This window comes from Lactuca sativa, chromosome 2 (genome assembly GCF_002870075.4).
Source record: "Lactuca sativa cultivar Salinas chromosome 2, Lsat_Salinas_v11, whole genome shotgun sequence".
NCBI lineage: Eukaryota > Viridiplantae > Streptophyta > Magnoliopsida > Asterales > Asteraceae > Lactuca > Lactuca sativa.
The window spans coordinates 163703312-163725545 of NC_056624.2; the positions used below are offsets into that span (position 1 = coordinate 163703312).

The following is a 22234-nucleotide window of genomic DNA, read 5'->3' on the forward strand; positions in this document are numbered from 1 at the left end:
TAAAAACATACAAAACTAATTTACAAACCAAGTAAAAACATACAAACATAGTTTGGTATAAGTTTTAAAGCATGATATACAACCAACTAATGCATTGAGAGAGAGAGAGAGGTGTGAATTTATGAACCCACTAAAATGCATTCCAACCTTCTATCCATTCATCCCACTTGTGAAAGAATGGTATCTTGAAGATACCATTGGTATCTTCCAAAATTTTCAATGACTCCTTTCTTTTATGAAAAAACTTCAAATAAAAAAATCTCATTTTGGTTATATTTGGCCAAGTGTTTTAGATGTCATCATCATATCATCGACGGACCCATAAATATTGTTTTTCCCGTTAGAACAAAAGGAACAAATAAAGTTCGACTTATATGCTTGCACTATTCACTCATCAAATCACGCAGAACAATATGTTTTATAATATCAAGTTACTGATGCGTTTACGTATTATCAATGCACAACTGACTTGTAAACAACAACTCATATATCTCCGTTTCAAGAATATAAGATACTATCTCTCAAAATTACTCGTGATAAAATTCATGAAGTAATTCTTTGAATGTGGGTTAATCCAATACTTAAATCCTCATTTCAAAAGTACTCATGAATCTGCAGCAAACAATTGATATGTCTAACCCCTTAGACAATCTACAGTCTGATTCATGACAGTCTTAATTCAATATTTACTTCCAAAAGTATGATCGGCAGTGGATGTTTGAATAATCCAATTATTCGGGAAGTAAAACATGCAAAGTGAAACACAATAATAACCTAATTAACTATGGTCTCAAAACTATTGAATATAAATAAAACGCTTATTATTTAATCACAATATTAAATAGACTTTATTAATTGTATAATGTTTCGAGTAATCAACTTAACAATTGAATTAAACATTAGTCATGTCATTTTATAAACATGCATACCATGTCTCACTGTGGTCCTTCCTTTGTGAATATATCGATTGTACACTATTCCAATGATGCTCATTTCACAATTCCAAATTCTCGTCACTACTAAAAGTGTTAGAATTTCAACTTTACATGCAATGTCCTTCTGTGATGTCGAAACTTCAAAGTCACAGAGACTTAGCCAACGATATTACAGAATGTTCCATTAAAACAATTCCATGGTAGCGAAGTCGCAAATTCAAGATACAGTCCTTGAACACCTTCCCTGCATTAGATTAGTGAAGTAATCAACACATAATTACCAAATGTTTCAAGGAAATCACACATAATCATGCATATACACATAGATCTACACAAATCAACTTGTATTCTCCCAAAAAAACAAGTAAAAACCAAAAACAAGGGGGGTATGAACTCACCTTAGGGTTTTGATTTCGGTTTTGATGAAGATAAGAAGAAGATGGTGTGGTTTTCGGCCCTAGTAAGCTTCTTGAATGATTTTGGACTCTATGAAATATAGATCACGAAATGAGGCTTTATAAGGGAGTGTTCTTAGCTTAAGGATGAAAATCAAAGACTTAAGTATGACAACAACTTACCAAATATGATGATCTAGATGAAAACCTCTTTGAAGATACACATAAGATCTCGAAATTTGAAGGAGGATGTAGGGGTTTGTTGAGAGCTTTCCTTAAGAGATTTTGTAAGTGAAAATGAGTGTGTGGTGGTGATTTTTAGCTCTATGGCCGAGATTATGAAGGAGAGGGGGAGATAAGGGTGGTGCATGGAAACATGGGATGAATTGCATGGATATCCCATGTATAATGGTGAGGTGGCAAGTACAAAGTCAACCCTTCCTCCAAATTTGAGAGTTCTAAGTTCAAGATAGTTAAATTGGAAGCTTATTGGTCCATTAGGCCCAATAAGGAAATTCTAGTCCATAATGGACTTAAACCGGAATTTCAAGGGTTTCCAATCCTTATTTGAACATATGAGATGTATTTGGAATGAGAATGGAGTATAAAATTCACTTAGAGTACAAGTTATTACACTAGGTGAATGATTGCATGAGAGTAGAATTTCCTAGCAAAAATGCTAGTTGTGACAGTACAAATCCAAGAATATCTCATAGTACGGAAAACAAAGAGCGTGTGTATGATGCGCCGCTACCGCGCCAGCTCCTTCCCATTTGATGAAGAGGTACCTGAAACCAAAATTGAAAACTGTAAGCACAAAGCTTAGTGAGTTCCCCCATCGTACCACATACCATACAATCACATCACATACATACTGTCAGGCATTTCTGGGGTGTCCGACCTACCCATGCAGCCATTCTGGGGTGCCGTCGTACCCGTGTCAAGCCATTTTGGGGTGCTGACCTACCCATGTCGAGCTATTCTGGGGTGCCGACTACCCTTCGGTCCTAACAACCGAACCTCGAGGACTATTTCACCCCTACTACTACTATCACATATATCATAGCATAATCTATTGTCAGACATATCTGGGGTGTCCGACCTACCCTTCGGTCCTAACAACCGAATCTCGGGGACTTTTCCCCCTCCTACTACCTCTATCTCATATAACATATCATGCTAGCAGCTAAACATATCATAACATACTGTTAGGCATATTTGGGGTGCCTAACCTACCCTTCGGTCCTAACAACCAAACTCTATCACTATCACATATCATATTACGCTAGCATATAACATATCAGGTAGTAGCAACACAGATGAATATCACAATGAAAAACATCTAACATACGATCCCTACTGGTGGGCCGGCATTGTGGCCGTAGACCCACCGCTACTGGAAGGTAACTCACCTCGTAGTAGCTGCTGAACTGTGCGGAATCCTCTGACTGCTGCCGCTGCTGCTCTGGAAATCCTCCGACTACAATCCCCACAAACACTTAGTCAGAAACTGACATCTACTCTTAGGGTAAAATGACCATTTTAACCCTGACCAGGTCAAAGTCAAAGTCAACTTCTAGTTGATCTGACTCGCCGAGTCCCTATCCTTCCGTTAGACCTCATACCCGTCTCTACTCGTCGAGTTAGGCGATGACTCGACGAGTTTTCCTTCTAAATGAACATCGACTAAATCCTCATCCGACTTGCCGAGTTGTATGAACAAATCGTCGAGTTCATCATCAACTGATACACAGGTCCTGTCCTTGAATCGCCGAGTTGTATGAACAACTCGTCGAGTTCATCTTCATCCTTAAGAAGATTGCCTTGGACTCGCCAAGTCTGTTCATGCACTCGCCGAGTCCCATGAATTTCCAGAACAATGGCTTAGTCCAGAACGTTGGGTCACTCCCTGGGACCCACTTAAAACCTTTCTACACTCAACTGGGTCCTTATGACACTCAATTGATATGTGACAAAACCTTGGACTCGCCGATGTAACACTCTAAAAATTTCAACCGATTTAAACTTTTCAAAAATAACATAGTTTCATAAAGTTATTACAAAAAGGTTTTCAATACAATTATTATCAGAGTCTCCCCAGAACCACATCATAAAACATAATCATGAGGAGCGGTACAATCACGCCTTTGCCTTGCCACGGTCTCCTGAAGAACCTGAAAAATATTAAACCACAACTATAAGCCCGAAAGCTTAGTGAGATACCCCCAAAATACCAACCACATATACCATACACGCACAACATGCCATATCATAACATAACACCGAACAACCATGCACTTCGGATCTACTGTGTGACTGGTCCGCCATACCAGGCCTTCAGTCCACTTGGTCCACCCTCCGAGTCTAGCCATATACATCGAGTCTACAATGTGATTGGTCCGCCTGCACCGGGCCTTCAATCCACCTGGTCCACTCTCTGAGTCTACAGTATGACTGGTCCGCCCGCACTGGGCCTTCAGTCGGCCTGGTCCACTCTCCGAGCCTCGGCACGTCTGGTCCGCCCTCTTGGGGCCTACAGCCTGTCCGGACCACTCGTTGGGCCTTCGGGATAACCGGTACGCCCTGGGTATGTTGGTCTACAGCAAAAAGCAGGACCCGCCTCAACCCAACCCCAGTCCAACAACCATGTGCACATGAACATTCAATCATATAACAATTCACATCCAATCAAACCAATCTAGCAGATCACATAACATAACATCATCCTAACCAGGATACCGACCTAACCGGTCACTAGCATAGCATCATCCTATATACTAGGATACCGACCTTAACCCGATCTCTAACATATACCATCCTAACCAGATTCAAACATAGCAAAGCAATAACATAACAACGATACCCAGATTACAATCCGATAAAAGGGTCGGCCTTGGTGCCGTAAACCCTGTCGATATAGTGAGGATAACTCACATGCAACTGATGATTGAAGAGATAAGACCAAGCTGCTCCGACCACTGACACGATCTCCACCACTATCCAACACCAAAACACTGAACTCAAAACAAAAGCCAACAATTACCAAAATGCCCCTGGAAGTCAACTGGTCAACCCTTGGTCAAAGTCAACCTTCTGACTGACTCTACTCGCCGAGTCAACTCGATGACTCGTCGAGTCCCCATGTTCAGAACTTCCCAATCCGCGACTCAACTTGCCGAGTCGCCCTAAGACTCGCCGAGTCCAACAAACTCTGAGTCCTTTCTCACTCAACTCACCGAGTCATCCCTTGACTCACCGATTCACAGTTTAACCGGGAAAAGGTTAGGACCTCACGACCACACTCGCCGAGTCCAAGAACAGACTCGCTGAGTCCAAGGCTATCTTCAACCAACTCGCCGAGTTGTTCTTCCAACTCGTCGAGTTTCTGCCCATCTTCAAGCAACTCGCCGAGTACACCCTTGTGACTCGCCGAGTACCCCTAGATCTTAATCCATACAAAAGCTTTCCAGGCCATGCAGATGATGCAAACCATAGATCTACCCTTCTACAACCCATCCATCACGTAAGTGGCAAACTTTACATGAATCCAAAGATATCTAAGCATATAACACTCTAGGGTTAGGGTTTGGGATAAGATGACTTCACCAACCACTCAAGAACAGGGACTTTAATGCACTCTAGACCTTCTCCATTCCAGATCTGAGGTAGCAACCTCAGATCTAACCTCTAAACCCAAAATATCACAAGCTATTCTTTCCAAATACTCCAATATGATGAATCTAGATGAATAACAGCCCAAGCAATGAAATAATACCTCAAAAGAAAGCTCCAACAGAAGAGAAATCTGAATCCTTGCAAAGCCCCTTGCTCCAAGCCTCCTAACTCTCCAAGATCTCTTCCAAAATCTCTTCTCCAAGGTTCAAATGCTCTCAAATCACTTACAAACGCGCATTACGGTTTTCTAGACTTCAAGAGAGGGTAAAGAGGCTGGGGAGAGGGTATAATGTCTTTTATATAGGGCTCATCCTCCGAAATTAGGGTTTTCTCCACACAGCACCAACTCGCCGAGTCCAGCCGCCGACTCGCCGAGTTGGCCACTTAACACGCGTCTAGAATCGTGACCCTACTCGCCGAGTCCACCCATGGACTCACCGAGTTGCCCATTCACATTTTCACTTTGAACCCTGATTTGTACTCCTGAACTCGGGATGTTACAGCCGAGTCCAAGAACGGACTCGTCGAGTTGGTCACAACCACTCACTGAATCTTCGATTTCTGACGTACAACCTTTGATCAAAAGATAGATCTATGCTTCTACAATCGATCTAACACGTAAAGTTACAACCTTTACGTGCTTGCATGGGACTTTGAGCTTAAAAGGTCCTTAAACAAGCCCTCTCAAAGCATGGGGCCTTCTTTGAGTGCAAGAGCCACTCCTTTCTGCCTTGTAACCCCTCTAAGGGCCTAGATCCGAAACATCAACTCCAAACCATGCTTGCAATCATGGTTGGTGACCAAAATGGCTTAGAAAAGCCCTAAAACTTCACAAAATGGGATCTAGCAAATGGAAGAGCAAGGTACAGGCTTTTTACCTTCAATGAGCTGAAAATGGTGCACAAACTCGGATCCCTTTAGCATCCTCTTGTTCCTTCAAGCTTTTCCTTCCCTCATTGGATCACAAAAGCACCAAAGTCACTCCAAATGCCTTAGATTGCTTCAATAACGGCTAGGGTTTGCTATGGGGGTCTTTTGGGAGCAAATGGGACTAAGGAGGCCGAGTTAAGGTGTTTAAATAGGGTGTAAACCCTCGGATTAGGTTTTTTGTCCAAACAGGGTCTACTCGCCGAGTCCGGGACCCGACTCGTCGAGTCCATCGCTTAAGTCCCGTGTCCCTTCTCGCTTCTACTCGGCGAGTTGGACCTTCAACTCGCCGAGTACAAGGCCAAGATGCAAAGTATATACCAAAAGAATACGTACCAAGAACCAGGTGCTACAATGTGATTTCATTTTTTAGAACATGCGCACCCACATACTTTCCATCTTGATGTTTACAAGCCAATAGGGGTTGAGTGACTTCGTACTTTTCAACTTGAAGAAGACATGGATTAGGGAAAGTCACTGGAGGAGGTGGAGGAAAAGTTGGAGAAGCATGATTTCTAGTTCCATCATTGCTTGAAGAAGGGAACATTCTTTCACCTTGATCAACATGCGGAAGATCATCTTCAGAAGGAAAAACATTTCCAGAAGAACGAGGAGACCATTGTTGTCTTGAATCGACATTTATAAAGGGAGAAAAGAGAATTCAAGTTAGTTGATTTTAATCCTTAATTATTAACCCAAAATTTCAAATCAAGGCTACGATCCATATTTTCTATTCAAATTATGAAGAGGGATGCTGTAATCGAATTCAAATTTATTTTAGGTAGGTAAAACATTTGCCAATTTCAATCTTATGAAACTCCTAGATCTTTTGAGATTCATTGAACTATTCAATAACATATTTAATCTTAATTATGCTCTAACTTTGTGACTGGGATGTCGAGGACCACAAACGAGATGTGAATAACCATGCAAATTAGCTTGGTACTCTCGATGTCATTTATCATCTGAATTAACATGCGGTATAACCACACACGCTCCATTAATTCAATGAGAAATTACGAGACACCCATTGCCAACAATATTAGTCTCATATTAGTATGTCGGTTAACCACACACGCTCCACTAGCAACCAATAAGGTGCAATGTGCAATTTCATGGGTTAGCATCAAATTCACATATTTCCTAAAGTAACTATGAATGAGATTTTAGAAAATGGTTTAGTTACTTTATCATTAAACTTTTAATGATGATTAATTGTCCTATCGAACCCGTTCGACTAACGACCCTCCACCATACGAGAGAGCGGTAGGTAAGAATGGATACCCGACGGTCATTTTACAGGTCGCTTCCTTAAACTCCCCTTATAGTATGGGTTCGTGAATGAGGCTAGCGATTCGAATGACTTTTCTTATATGTATAATATATATTAAACTATTAATTATATATAATATAAGGTGAATTTTAAACATTTTAAAATTTCAAGGGTTTAATCTTTTAATAATTTAAATTTTTAATAATTAAATTTAAAGCATATATGGATTTATTAATTATTTTTAATTAATCATTTAATTAAATTATTAACAAAATCCATAAGAATGTAATTTTGGGTTTACATTTTAAATTTCAAAAATTAAACCTTTTAATTAAAATTTCAAACAACCCTAAAATTAACTTTAATTAATAATCAAATTAATTATTTAGTAACCAATTATGGATATATTAATTATCCTTTAATTAAATTATTATTCATATGCATAAGGATAATTATAATAAAATATAATCAACATTATCCGATTCATAATTATCTCATAACAGTTAGGTCATATTTAATTATCTAACATTACCAAAAATCGGATTATGACATATTTAATAAAAGATAAGTACCAAATATTAACCAAATAAATCAAGTTAGGCAAGAAAATTCGAAATTAGGATCTGACACGCAAACACGCCGAGTTGGAGGACCATTATGCCATGTTGCAGTCCAACACGTCGAGTTCGAAGAACAACTCGACGAGTTCAATGAATAGAATGACGATTCTGTTTTCTCCTCCTTTTTTAAGTTCATATCGATGGGCCGGTTTTAAGTATTACATCAATCCTATGGTGCACATGAAAACCCTAAAGCTTTGGATTTAGGTTTCTTTAATTATACATGCAAATCATCCAAAGCTTGTAAACCCTAATTCTAGCATACAAAAAATCGAAAATCATAATTATACCAAGGTTAGGAAATTACCTTTGAATTGTAGCTTGCAGATCTTGAGCTTTGAGAACCTAGCACCTCAAATGTGATGTCTCTGATGAATTACAAACACCAAAGCAAGTTGGATGATCTTGGAGAGAGAGGAAGGAGGCTCAATGATCTCTAGGGTTCAAGTGGTAGCCGATTTGTGAAGACTAGGGTCACTTATATAGGTGAGCTGCTAGAATTAGATTGCTTAGGCCCTAAGCAGTCTTCAAGATCCTTCTAGAAGCAAGGCTTGGACGAATTCAATGTGGGCTTCCCCCTTGATTTCGTCCATCCCTTTCTAAAGGACCCACAACCCAAAATCCAATTATCTTATAATTGCAATTCCAGTCCCCTAGGTTCAATTAATATCTTTTGACCACAAAATTAATTCTTGACCAATATTAATATACCAATGTGATTTCTTTTTTAATATATTATTCATATAATATATTAATAAACCATAATAACCACTTTCTTCATTAATCATCCAATCAAGTTGCTATGGTGAAGGCAACCCAAAAGGACAATGCTACAACCGGGTTAAGTACATACCAAATATAGTTTTAAGCATAACATAAAATCCTATGTGTACATGCAACCCTAATTGAAGATTTACGTTTTCTCTAATTGAACATACAATAACGAAAAACAAAGTATAAACACTATATCCCTAGTGTATAATCAAAATTCACATAATAAAGGGTTATGAAATATACCTTTAAGATTGTTATTGTAAACAATCTTGAATCCTTGCTTGAAAGACCTTTGGTAGCAAGCGCCACAAGTGTCGCACCTCTAATGGTTCACAAACAAACTCAAGCAACCAAGGAATACCATATATAGAGAGAGTAATAGATCAAAATTTTGACCAAGGCACTTAGAATGAAGGGTTATGTCGAAATTTAACCCTAAATAGGGTTTATATTGGTGTTAGGAAGGTATTGGATAAGACATGTGTATCCAAGATAACCCTAATCCCTTAACTTGCTTCCTAAGGCATCCAATGTACCCTTAGAGCCCAAAGAAATCCTAGGAGTATCTAAAATTCGTTCCCCCTACTATAGGGAGGTTCTAGAATTGCCCAATGCTCAACTATTGAACATTGTCACCTTTAGTCCCTACAGTTTTAATTAATTCCTTTAATCCTAAAATTAATTTCTGATTAAATATTAATTAAATAATATGATTTCTAATTAATATATTATTTACACAATACATTAATAAATCATTTATTTTTATTTCTAATTAACTTATTAACCAAGTAATAAATTAATAAATCATTATTCTCTCTCCAAAAGTTATCCAATTCAATTGTCAGATTTGAAGGCAACCCAAAAGAACTGTGCTACTATCAATTCAAGTTTATACCAATTATAATTATGGGTTTAGACACCTAATCCAACATTTGGTAGGTGGTGGAATTTGGCATAACTTAAATCAAAATAAGGCAATGTATTTTCATTTTAATGTTTAGTTTCTGTAAGTTGGATCCTTTTTTTTTCTAGAAAGGGCAATGTCCTTTATTTTTATCATTTTAAGCATCAAAATACAAATGTACATTTATTTTTTACCGTGTTTGTAATAGGGCGAATTGCAGAGAATGACAACATATTTAACTGTGGCTACCAATTAAGGCAATGTACTCTACTTGTACATAAAAACAACACCTTCCAACCCCCGCAACGCAGGGGGACGCTTCTAGTTTTAATTAATTTCAATTCCAAAAGATCGACTTTCAATATTTTCGATGCCCATGGTATTTTTGATTTTTTTTTGAAGTGCAACAATTAAGCAATAACATTAATAAGAAAAAACCAAAGTGAGGAGCTCAGACAATTACCAAATCGAGTTCATAACATGAGACATACACCAATCAGACCAAACAATTTTTCTACAATTTGATCTACTATTGATCCAATTAAAAGTGGAGATAGTGATCCGCAATAAGCATGATTACTCGCCGCTCATTCTTAAAAATAATGGAAATTTCTAGCTTTCCAAATGATCCATAAGGTTGTATAGATAAGAGATAACCTCAACTTCTTCATCATAACTCCATCAGTACTTGTATTCACCATATCAAACAAAACCGAACAAGATGTAGGCTTTGATGGAAGTATAGACGACCATTCTAGCAACTAGGTCCACAATTTCACAACAACTCCACAGGAGAAGAGAATGTGCTCCATGTCCTCTTCAAACAACCTACAAAAATGGGCATAAACTCGAATTCAAAGTAACACCCTTTTTTAATAAATTGTCATAAGTTGGAATTTTATTTTTGACAAGCCTCCACACAAAGCAATTTCTCTTAAGAGGGGTCCAGTTAATCCCATTAAACTTCTCATTTTTGCTCACACCTGAATCAACAATGAGAATTCTGACAATTTTCACTGAAAACGACTTTCCAGCATCCCAACCCACTGCCATCTGTCAAGCCAAGTAGTAAACTGAAAATTGTTCAGCATGCTAAGTAAAACAGAAAATTGGTCAGATTCTCTTCCATTTTGTAGCTGTCTAGACCAACTCCAGGACCAGCTAGAACTCGCACCTGCCACCCCTCCAACTCTATCAAACACCAAACAATCTTTGTTAGAATCAACCACATATCATCTACTCTAATAAATGAAAATGACTTTGCCACATGTCATTCTCTCATAAAATTAGCCACATGTCATTTTGTCATAATTTAAAATATATTTATTTTCCACTTGTCATTACTTTGATTTTCATTTTCAATATATCATTGATTTACTTTCTATAAATTAAACCTACCATAATGATTATCAAATTTTAAATTTCAAATTTAATTCCAAATAAATTTACAGTTTAAACCTTTATGTTTAATATTTTGTTATAATTAACCCGTTTAGTACACACTAAACTCATAATTTTAATTAATTTATTATTTGCATATTTTTTCCTCATAATTTTCACTTATTTCAATTTCAAATTCAAATAAAATTTCTATTTAATCGTTCGTACTTAACATTTTGTTTTAATCAACCCGTATATTATACGGGTCTCACAACTAGTAAGTTAGGAAAAAGATCCTTTAAAGCTACATCTCCATAGCACACATCTTTCCAAAAAAATGTTTTATCCCCATACCCACCTTTCTTTTAAAAAGATTATTAAGAACCATGCCTTTTAACACTTACATCCATATCAATTTGCTAGATATCAAACCACATACCTTTTAGGGCTTTCTTTAGCAAGGGCTTTCCATCAATAAACTTTAAAAATTTTTATATATAAAAAAATATATAACTAAAGAAAATCAAACCTCTAACAAGGAGGTAGAGATGATGAGATTTGGTGATCACTTGATTCTTGAGTTAAGCATTTTAATAAGAGTTGTCATATGTCCGTATCTCATTGGGTTCAGTTTTAGTTAACACACTCCAAAAAGGGTGACATTAATATTCTAAATCTAAAATAATAATAATAACAAATTTCTATATGAAATAAATAAGTGGATTTAATTTAATTTTATTTTCAATAACCAAATTATTTATTTAATTATCAATTTACAGCATACATGTTACTTTGGAAAATATATAATATATTTTTTTTGTCAATGATATATTCCTTTTGTCACATATTTATTTGTTAAGAGAACATTTTAATTAACATAATATTCGTCAAAAGCCGTAGAACGGAAAAAACAGCTTTTATGGGTTCTCCTCTCGGAAAAGCCCGTTAATGGCAGAGCGTTGAGAAGAAGCTAAAATTTACCATTACGAGTTAAGAACACAGTAAAACAATTTTTGCACAGATCTCCAGAAACCCATATATACCTCTTAAAATGGCTCAAAGAACAGTTACAATTCTAAAGAAACTCTTCTCCGATACCCCTCCTCATCTCCGATCATGCCTACGCTCCATAACCTACATGCCGCGACCCGGACGCGGCGGCTCGATACCCGTTAACCCTATTACCGGAGAGGGTATTCCAAGACTCGTTACTCTAATCCCAGGCGATGGGATCGGCCCTTTGGTGACCGGCGCCGTTGAACAGGTCTTCGAGGCAATGCGTGCGCCGGTTACCTTCGAGAAATTTGAAGTTCATGGCGACATGAACACGATACCCGATGATGTTATGGCTTCGATCAAGAAGAATCGAGTTTGTTTGAAGGGCGGATTGATTACGCCGGTGGGCGGAGGGGTTAATTCGTTGAATCTTCTGTTGAGGAGAGAACTAGATTTGTATGTCTCGCTTGTGAGCTGTTTTAATTTACCTGGGTTGCCTTCGAGGCATGAAAACGTCGATATCGTGGTGATCAGGGAGAACACGGAGGGGGAGTATTCGGGTTTGGAGCATGAAGTTGTTCCTGGTGTCGTTGAAAGTCTTAAGGTACATTTGGGTTTCTTAATTTCATTATCATCGCATGCTTGTTGTTCGATGAAATGCCTATGTGAAATCGGCCACTCTTGAACTGCAGTATATATTAGTTTCTTTCCATTGTGTCTGATTATGGTATCATTTTAGGTGATAACAAAGTTCTGCTCTGAACGCATAGCACAGTATGCTTTTGAGTATGCTCACCTCAACAACAGAAAGACTGTAACAGCTGTTCATAAAGCAAACATCATGAAGCTTGCAGATGGTCTTTTCTTGGAATCTTGTAGGGAGATTGCTAAAAGATATCCCAACATCAAATACAACGAAATCATTGTTGATAATTGCTGCATGCAACTTGTTTCAAAGCCTGAGCAATTCGATGTCATGGTATGTTTAATCTTATCTTCTTAATCTATCATACACCATCATTTCCATTTTTTTACACATTCTTCCTCACTGAATCTTTCAGGTGACTCCTAACCTTTATGGCAACCTAGTTGCAAACACTGCTGCTGGAATTGCTGGTGGGACAGGTGTCATGCCAGGGGGTAAGTATTCTTGTTGCTATTTCTTGATTTTCTTGAAATTAGACCTAATTAATAACAACCATTATGATTGGAATTGTTGCAGGAAATGTTGGAACTGAGTATGCAATCTTTGAGCAAGGTGCATCAGCTGGGAATGTTGGGAAACCAAAAATTGTTGAGAAGAAGAGAGCAAACCCTGTGGCTTTATTCCTCTCATCAGCCATGATGCTCAGACACCTTCAGCTTCCTGATTATGCAGATCGCCTTGAAAATGCAGTGAAACGTGTCATTTTTGAGGGGAAATATCGCACAAAAGATCTTGGAGGAAGTAGCACAACACAAGAAGTTGCTGATGCAGTCATATCAGCACTCGAATGACTCGAATATTGAGAGAGTAATTTTCCATTTTTGCCACTTTGATTTTGTTATCATTCTTTACACATCGGTTTTAGACTTTTAGTTTGAATAAGTCGATCCATGAAGTGTGATCTGTAAAGAGAAATGATCGGTTTTTGTCTTTGGTAATTGGTATTGATGATGGTTGTACAAATCTTCACTTAGGTTGCTTTTTAAGCTTTCCATGACTATTTTCAATGATTAGGATAAAGAGGGCATTTACATCTTTTGCACAAACATCAAAATGCTACCTTGCTATAAATGGGAAGAAATCGTTCTTATTAGTAAAACTTAAATTACATTGTTAAAATCGAAAATTCTAATAGAGTATGTTACTATTTCTCCCAATTAACTTTTTTGAAAAACAAGTGGTCATATACATTAATCTTCTAAAATTACAAAGCAATATTAAAAAAAGAGTGTTGCTCATGTTGGTGAAGAGGATGCAATAGCAGGATATTGAGTAAGGTTGAGGCGAATAATGAAGTTCTTTGCAAGATTCCCGAGATACAAATGTTCACCGATCTTAATTCCTGTTGTAACGAATGTCAGTTTAGGGTCATAGTATCGCTCAACTGGCTTCCCATCCAAATTTACGGCTATTACCCCTGAGTTTTTCTCTACAGAAGGCCTTTTCAAGTACTTTTCTAAAAATGCTAAAACTTTTCGTATGTATGGATATTTACGTGCGAGGCCCCATTCGTATGTATGCTCCTGCAAAAAAAATAAATTGTATAAATCAGCTAGACACAGTCCAAGCCCAATCAACTGACAGTCTGACATCATATATCTAACATGGTATCAGAGCAATCAACTTACAGTGGGAATCGCAATCCAGTAGTGGCCTTGGCCATCGTAACGAATGTTGTCGGGCATACCAGGCAATCTATCAATAAAAACATCGATTGAACCTTGTTTTTCCCCTTCTAAATAGTACCTCATGCATCTCATCCTTCGATTCACAATACCAATATGTCAAAATTGTAATGAAATGGGGAAAAGGGAAGTGAGATGTCGACATTACATTGGGGTTTCGCAAAAGATGACAAAATCTTGATTTGGGGAAATTTCAACGCCATTAGCATAGTAGAGATCTCGAGCAATGACTTTGGTTTGCTTTGTGGATGGATCATAGCTCATGAATCTTCCGTAAGGCCGATTTTCGAATATGTCTAATGCGAAATCATGCAACTCGTATTTCCAAGAGGCGTCAGTGAAGTATAATAAACCGTTTTTTGCAACGACTACATCATCTGTGGTTCCAAATTTTACACCCTCGGCCTCGTTTGTCAAGGCTTCTATTTCACCATCTTGGGTTATTTTAAGTAGTCCCTATAAAAGTAAAAAGTAATGGACAAAAAACTAAAGTCATGTTTCACACGTTGAAGGGAACTCTTAAAATGAGGCTAGGTCGGGGTTATTGGAAAAAACTTATAATATTGAGGGATTATATATTATTGATAATCAAAATTTTTTGGTCGAAAGTTTTCGGGTTTTCTAGAAAAATCAATTAATTATTTTAAAGTTGCAAGTGTTGGAATTTTGTGCTATAAATACATGAGTTATGACTTCATTATCATTTAATGGCTGTTTTATCTTCTTCACAATATCACAGAAATGTTCAAAGCTATGTTTATGAGAAGAGTTCATGCCTTCATGGGATCGTCTCTTGAAACTCTTAAAACTGGAGGAGATCTTGGGAGGAATTTGCCTAGATTCATCAACAGTATAGTGGAGACTAATATTCTTTAAAGATAGTGATATAATCACGTCCTTGTTTTGTCTTTGTAGATTTCGTCCACTGTTTTCATATACTAGTTTTAAGAGCACCTTGTGCACTTTTACTTCAGATTATCAAAGATTAAACCTTTTTTTTTTTGTTTTTTAAATTACATACCAATAAAAGAATTAAAGAATTAACGATAGAACAATGTTGTTTTGAACCTATATGCTAATATGCAAAGTAGTGAGTTTTGCTTATTAGTCTGCCTAAGATCAAACATGAAAATTTCGTTAAATTCCGACCTCGAAATCAAATTTAGCAAAATGCAGAAAAATGACGAAAACAAAGTTTTTTTTTTTTTTTTTTTTTTTTTTTTTTTTTTTTTTTTTTTTTTTTAAAAAAACTAGTTTCAAACCGATCCTAACCAGTTTACTATAGTTTTGTATATTTTTGCTGGAAAACCGATTTGGTCCGATTGGATTTGTACTCATTCTGATTTTGACTTTTGTTTACTAAAACCGATCCAATTTTGAAACCGGTTAACATCCAGTTTTGTGTGTCTTGAGAACCTGTGACATTATTATATAAATACCTAATTAGAAATGAGAAATGAATAGTATACTTTGTGTCCTTTTGATTTACGACACAAGAGTTTAGAATATTGCAACCTTTGGTCCCTGCCTTGATAGTTTTGTTGTTTGGCAACTTAAATCATCCCAAGTTTCTATAGTTGTTTCCTATTTTTTGTGGTTTGCCAAGTTAAATATTCCTAATTTTCTATTTTACTTTGTAAAATAATATTTTCATTCATGTACTTTTTAAAATGTCATTTTTGTCTTCTCTATTTTTTAATATTTCGTGTTTATCACTTGTAATATATATAATATGATTTTTCTTAATAACTTTCGTTCATTAATTTAAAAAAAATATTATATTTTACATGCTTATTTTTATAATTGTGTATAAATTTAAACTAGTCAACATTTCAATGTAAATTTAGAAATTTCAATCGTTATATTTATAAAAAAAAAAAAAAAAGCTTATTTGCTTTTTATTTTTATTTTTTTTTATTAATGTGGACATAATTTTGAGTTTTATACGTTTTGACGTAATATATTTTTTAATATTTTCATCCTTATAGGTAGACTATCCCGCAAAACCCGCAAAAGGAAGGCTATAACTTTCTTGTTGTAACTAAAACGCTTTGCACTGGCCCGATACTGAATTGGGCAATCCGGTCCGGTCAATTACAACTAAAAAAAGCCGTCCTAAAAAAAAAAACCAGATAGGCGCTATCTATACGTGCCTAGATATTTAATAGCCATAGTCCTTCCTTTTGGACAATTGTGCCTATTTTCAGAAAAGGTTAAAAGCAAGTACCAGACAAATTCTAGGGGCAATTTGCGTCATATATGGACTATTTTGTAATGAAAACATCTTATATATTTATGACTTTTTATTTATTTAATTTTCTTTTAGTTTAGATAAATTAAATATTTTTCTTTTTATCTATCATTTTATACACGTTAAATAGTGATAAATATATTAAATATTTTTAATTTTATTAAATATAACACATATTAGCATTTAACATTGATAAGAGGATGAATAACAAGAAATTATAGAAGAATATTTAATTTTCTTTTAATTTAAATTGCCGTGTCTTGTTTATAGTTTATACATTATTTCAAAGGTAAAAATAATGCTTGACAATTATTAAACTTATGTGAGTTGAGATTGAGGGAAGTGGGAGCAATAAAAGTATAAAAGAGGCTATAAGCAAAAAAAAAAGATATTTGGAATAGTAGAAAGAGTTCGTAAGAAATAAAATCAACAAAAATAAATAAACTTTCAAGAAATTATAATATGCAAATCCAACACAACTTTTTTGGTTATTAAAATATCCTTTAAATCATAAATAAAACACATACTTTCTTATCAAAATAAATATGTATTTATCTTTTTTTTAGAAACCACAAAATATATTAAAAAAACACAATGCTTAGCAATTGACTAGGCAATGGCAAAGAAGAACAACCATTTTTAGTTAAATATGTATTTATGTAAGTCAAGATTTAAACGTGTCATTTTCATGTCAGTTTTGTTTCCATAAAAGCATTGAATTAAATGAAAGCAGCCTCTTAGATCTAGAAGTTCATTTTTTATTTTTTTTTAGACATTTATTTACTTAATTAATACGTATATACAAATATATGTATTTGGCAACCAGTTGACTTACGTTTCACGTTATATCACGTCCAGGCGCTGTCTAGAGAATGAATAAAGTATCGTGTTATCTAAAAAGCCAATCTTTAAATTTCGTTAATTAGAAAAATAAAAGGAAAAGCAAATAAATTTAAATTTATCAAAAAAATAAGAATTAATTCAATTTACTGATTTTTTTTTTCAATCACATGCCAGTGATGCCACCTTACCAGATTTTATCTTGTCGAGGTTTTGTTTGTGTATTATTACTATTATTATATACTCCAAAGAGTAGAGACAAACCTTAAAAGCATCAGCGACGTAAACTTCGCCGGAGTAACCAAGAGCGAGTCCAAGAGGCCGGCCACCAGTGTTAACCCAATCCTCCACCACCGAGTCATTCACCGTCACTCGCTTGATCCAGCCATCAACACAGCCGGTGTAAATAACCCCTAACTTCGGGTCATACAGGATGTCTTCAGGAGCCAATAACTGACCCTCCCCTATCTTTTCGGAACCATGGAGGACTCGAGGATTGGTTCGTGGTATTGCAGAAATCGGTTTCTTAGCTAACTCGTCGGAGGAGTAGGGAGCCGCATCGAAGGCATCAAATCGGACTAGAAGTAAAGCTATCACGAAGGTGGCCACGGCGGAGAGGAATAAACCCAGACGCCAAGACCTGGTGTTTTGGATTCTTGTGGCGGAGAGATTTGGTGGCGCGTTGGGGGACGATGAGCGAGTTGACTCGGCCATATGGTATGTGAATCCGTGAATGTAGCTGTGATGAGCCTTTGTGTAGTGTAGCGGAGAGATCTTACGTGCACAACAAAATATATAGTGGTTGGATTATTAAATGCAATTTAGTTAAATTTAGATATACTTTTTATTGCTAACTAAAATACTTCAAATTTTGTGTTATTTTAGTGTTAAAATATATGGGTGAAACGGTTCTTTATATGTCTAAAAGATCTCGAATAAATTGAGAAAAGAAAATAGGGTAAATAATGAAAAAAAGTTATTATATTATCGGATTTTGACATCAACTTATTTTTTTTAATTATATCATTATATTTATAATTTTGTTACAATATTAATCAAATGATTGGTTCTCGATATTCTTTCGGTAAACATTTTATTTTAAATTGTAATAAAGTCATTAAGTTTACCAAAATTTTGATTTTGACATCGAGTTTCAAATTGCAAGTAAGTGAAAAAGACATAATCACTCTTTCAGAAGATGTTATTGTGGTTTAGAAGCTTGATTTGCACAACAAATAAATAAAGACCTCTACAATATCGATTTAGTGGTTCAAACTTACTGTGTATCACCTGGATCGACCTTGTAGGGCTCTTCATTTAATTGTTGTTCAAATCGAACTTCTAAACCACAATATCATCTCCTGGAATGGTGAATATGTCATTTTCGCTGACTTTTAGGTGACTTTAAACCACTGGATCGACCTAAAAATATATGTGAAATTGGGTTCCATGCAAACTCTATATTTGAAACTCAATCCTACCACATAAGATATTATGTGACTAGATTGATGGTAACTGGTCAATTAGTTTAAAAATGAGTTTGTAAGGATCTTTATTTATAGGGGTCTTCATTTATTTTTTCTAGTGTTAATAAACTATAGGTTTAACACTGGGTTTTTGAAAACAAACTATTCAAAATGCTTTACAATTGACAACATACCCAATTTATTGTGTAGAAAGGTAATGGTATTATTGTTTTTGACTTTTGACTTGTTATAAAGTCATAAAATTTCAAACAATTTTTTTATAAAAAAAAGATTTAAACATCAAAAACCATCATTTGAGTAAATAACATAATAACCATTTATTTCAAAATCAAAAAACATAATGTTAAATCAGAGTCAAATCATGAAAACGAATGGAAGTCTCAAAACAGTATCATGCAAGTGTATAACTACACCGCGCCCTTCCTTTTCTTGCATGAACAACCTGAAAAATATTTAACTTTAAAATTTAAGCACACCTTCGTGATAACTGCTTATGACTACTTTTGTAACATCTGTCCATGACTACTTTGTGATATATATATATATATATATATATATATATATATATATATATCCACGATCACTTTCATGACACGGGCTCATGACCACTTTCATGATATCAATTAATGACCACTTTCGTGATACCTCACCCCTCGGCCTATAGGCTCATGGCTTACAACCGTCCTGTCGTCATCACATACAAAGCATATAACATATTATCTAGCTACCAATCAATCATACAAGACTCCACTTATCTAACTAATCTTACAATCATACCATAACAATACACATGCATCTTACGCACAAAGGACCTATAATGTCATACGTAATATAGTGAAAAAACTCACTTGAATTTGGAAGCATAACTCCACAACAATTTATGCAAATGAAATGTCTAATACGACCCACCAATACCAAACAAAGGCCAAACCAAAATCAAATATGTAAGTCCATCAAAGTTGGATCAAAGGTCAAACTACTCAAAAAGTCAATTGTCAACAGCCAGACACGCCATGACCCATCTCCTGGCCGCATTGCAACCACTAGGCGACAAAATAGTCATGATCGGATTTCATGAGATGCGTCGCAACCTATACATAGTCGCGTTGTGTCTACTGGCTTAACAACCTTCTTTGTTAAGCTCTTCATCTCTTAATAATAAAAAAAATTCAAACTTCCAATAAACCTTTAAATAAAGTTCTTAATGGATAAAATTTCAAACTTTATCCACATCCAAGCCTCTAACAAAGCAAACACTAACAACCTTTGGACTTGGAGTTTTCTAGACTCCATAGAAAACATGATAAAATGGGACAATGAAGCACAAAACACATAAATCTAGAAGCTAAATTCATAAAGGTAGGAACTTTAATACTTACAAAGCACAAGAAGATGATAATGAAGCTTATACTCTCCGGATCCAACTTTAGATGCACCAAGTCTTCTTGCTTCTTCTTCAAGCTTCACCAAAATGCACCAAGAACACCAAAAAGGGATGAAAGGGGCTATAGTTTTGATTTTCAAGGTTTTTCAACGTGTGCCCAATGTGTTGCGACTTTCAAAACACGCGTCATGGTCTAGACTTAAAATCAATATTTCTTAAACTTTTAAATCGCTAATTTGGAAATAAAACCTACTAAAAACAGATGTTACACTTGCTATTCCAAATCGCACCTAATTTAGCAAGCCATTTGTAATTTTACGTTTTTGGTCTAACTTTTAAATATTGTTTCATACTTGGTCTGAATTTATTATTGTGTTATGAATTTTTTCCAATTTTTTTCTCAAATACGTCTCAAAATTAGTTATTTTTTTCAAAATTTATTTTTACACAACTTTTTATAATATATATTTTTATAAAATTTTGCAACTTTTAATAGAAAAAAGTTTATATAGTTTTTTTTATACATTTTACAACTTTTGTACACATTTGTTTTAAACTTTCAACACTTCAAGTTTTTAAGCCTTTCTACAAACGTTTTTTTCGCCTTTTTTTAGACTTTTTAACCAAGGTTTTTTCATGATTTTTGAACTTTCTATATATGTTTTTTTTCTTCAAATCTTAAAAAAATATTTTATAACTTTTCAAACTTTTTAAACGCTTCTTATTTTTTTTTTTTATAATGTTTCTCTAAACTTTTTTTTTTTTTTTAATAAAAAACGTTTATGAAAAGTTTCACAATTTTTTTTCCAATGTTGTAAAAACATTTAAAAACAGTCGTAGAAAAAGTCTAAAAAATTATAAAACAAAGTTTTGAAAAGTTTGTGAAAAGGTATAAAAAAAAGTTTGAAAAATATAAAAACAATTTGCATAAAAAGTAGTAAACTTTACATCCCTCACCACCGCCGCCGCCACCACCACCGCCACCACACACCCCTTGTCACCACCACCCATAAACTTTACATCCCTACCGCCAAAATCCTATTTAACTTACTTTCTATCACAACTATAACGTCCGCAGATTCGAGCTAGTCAATTTAAAAACAATAAGAGTCAAAAATGACTTTTTGATAGAAGATTATTTAGAACAAATAGTCTTAACTAAATTATAGTATATGTCACAAGGGTTCCGTACATATAAAAAACGTTGAAATCCAATTTATAACGAAGAAGTTATGACCCGTCGAAGTTTTACGGCTAAACCGGTATGACACCGCATAACGTAAAAAATGAATTTATGATAAATTACTTTTTAGCATTAGGGATCAAAACGAAATTCGCAGTAGACGTTAAACCAAAATCGTGTATATAGAAAACGTCAAAATTTGACTTCATATGAGGAAGTTATGATTTTTCTAAGATTTAGCGTGCACTGCCCAAAATTCGAATTTTAGATCGATCGATTTTTAGCCGACAAAACCTAAATGAAAATTGAAGATCTCATTAACAAGAACTCAACGATATAAAGACAGACGAAAACGGACGTCGGATGACAAAATTATGAATTTTTAACGGACTTTACCTATCTAAGCCTATTAAAATATTAATTTAAAAATAAAGTCAAAATTAGCCGACAAAGTCTAAACAAAAGTTGTAGATTACGTCGCCACCTACGCATGGATATAAAGAACGTAAAAAATAGAGCTCGTATGCGAAAATTACGGAATTTAGAAGTTTGTTAAATTTTGGGTGGGTGCAAGGCTGACACGTGGTGCCATTCGAGCCCTCGCTTTCTCCCCACGATCTCGCATGTGATGTTGAAAGTTGTCCCTCGTACGTGCAGCGTAGCGCTTCGTACGCACAACGTACTTCGAAGTTAGGCCCAACATAACCGAAGCCTCCAGCCTATAAATAGATGCGGGGAGCACCCCATTTCTTCACACCAAAACCCTTCCTTCTCTCTCAATACATAGTAGTTGAAAAATATTGTTTAACACTTATAAAA

At 35.3% G+C, this 22234-nt stretch overlaps 2 protein-coding genes across 2 annotated transcripts; one reads left to right on the forward strand and one right to left on the reverse strand.

Moving 5' to 3' along the window:
- The first annotated feature begins 11755 nt into the window (after window positions 1-11755).
- On the forward strand, window positions 11756-13577 carry LOC111902550 (isocitrate dehydrogenase [NAD] regulatory subunit 3, mitochondrial). The gene is made up of 4 exons (XM_023898366.3): window positions 11756-12483; window positions 12619-12858; window positions 12941-13019; window positions 13102-13577. Exons 1-4 carry the CDS (start codon window positions 11935-11937, stop codon window positions 13374-13376), a joined length of 1143 nt encoding a protein of 380 aa, XP_023754134.1. The 5' UTR covers window positions 11756-11934; the 3' UTR covers window positions 13377-13577.
- Window positions 13578-13652: 75 nt separating this feature from the next.
- LOC111902548 (protein STRICTOSIDINE SYNTHASE-LIKE 5) lies at window positions 13653-18257 on the reverse strand. Its single transcript, XM_023898365.3, has 4 exons — window positions 17626-18257; window positions 14419-14726; window positions 14214-14346; window positions 13653-14108 (listed from the first exon to the last, which is right to left on the reverse strand). The coding sequence occupies exons 1-4, from the start codon at window positions 18073-18075 to the stop codon at window positions 13821-13823; spliced, it is 1179 nt and encodes a 392-aa protein (XP_023754133.1). The 5' UTR covers window positions 18076-18257; the 3' UTR covers window positions 13653-13820.
- Window positions 18258-22234: the final 3977 nt, after the last annotated feature.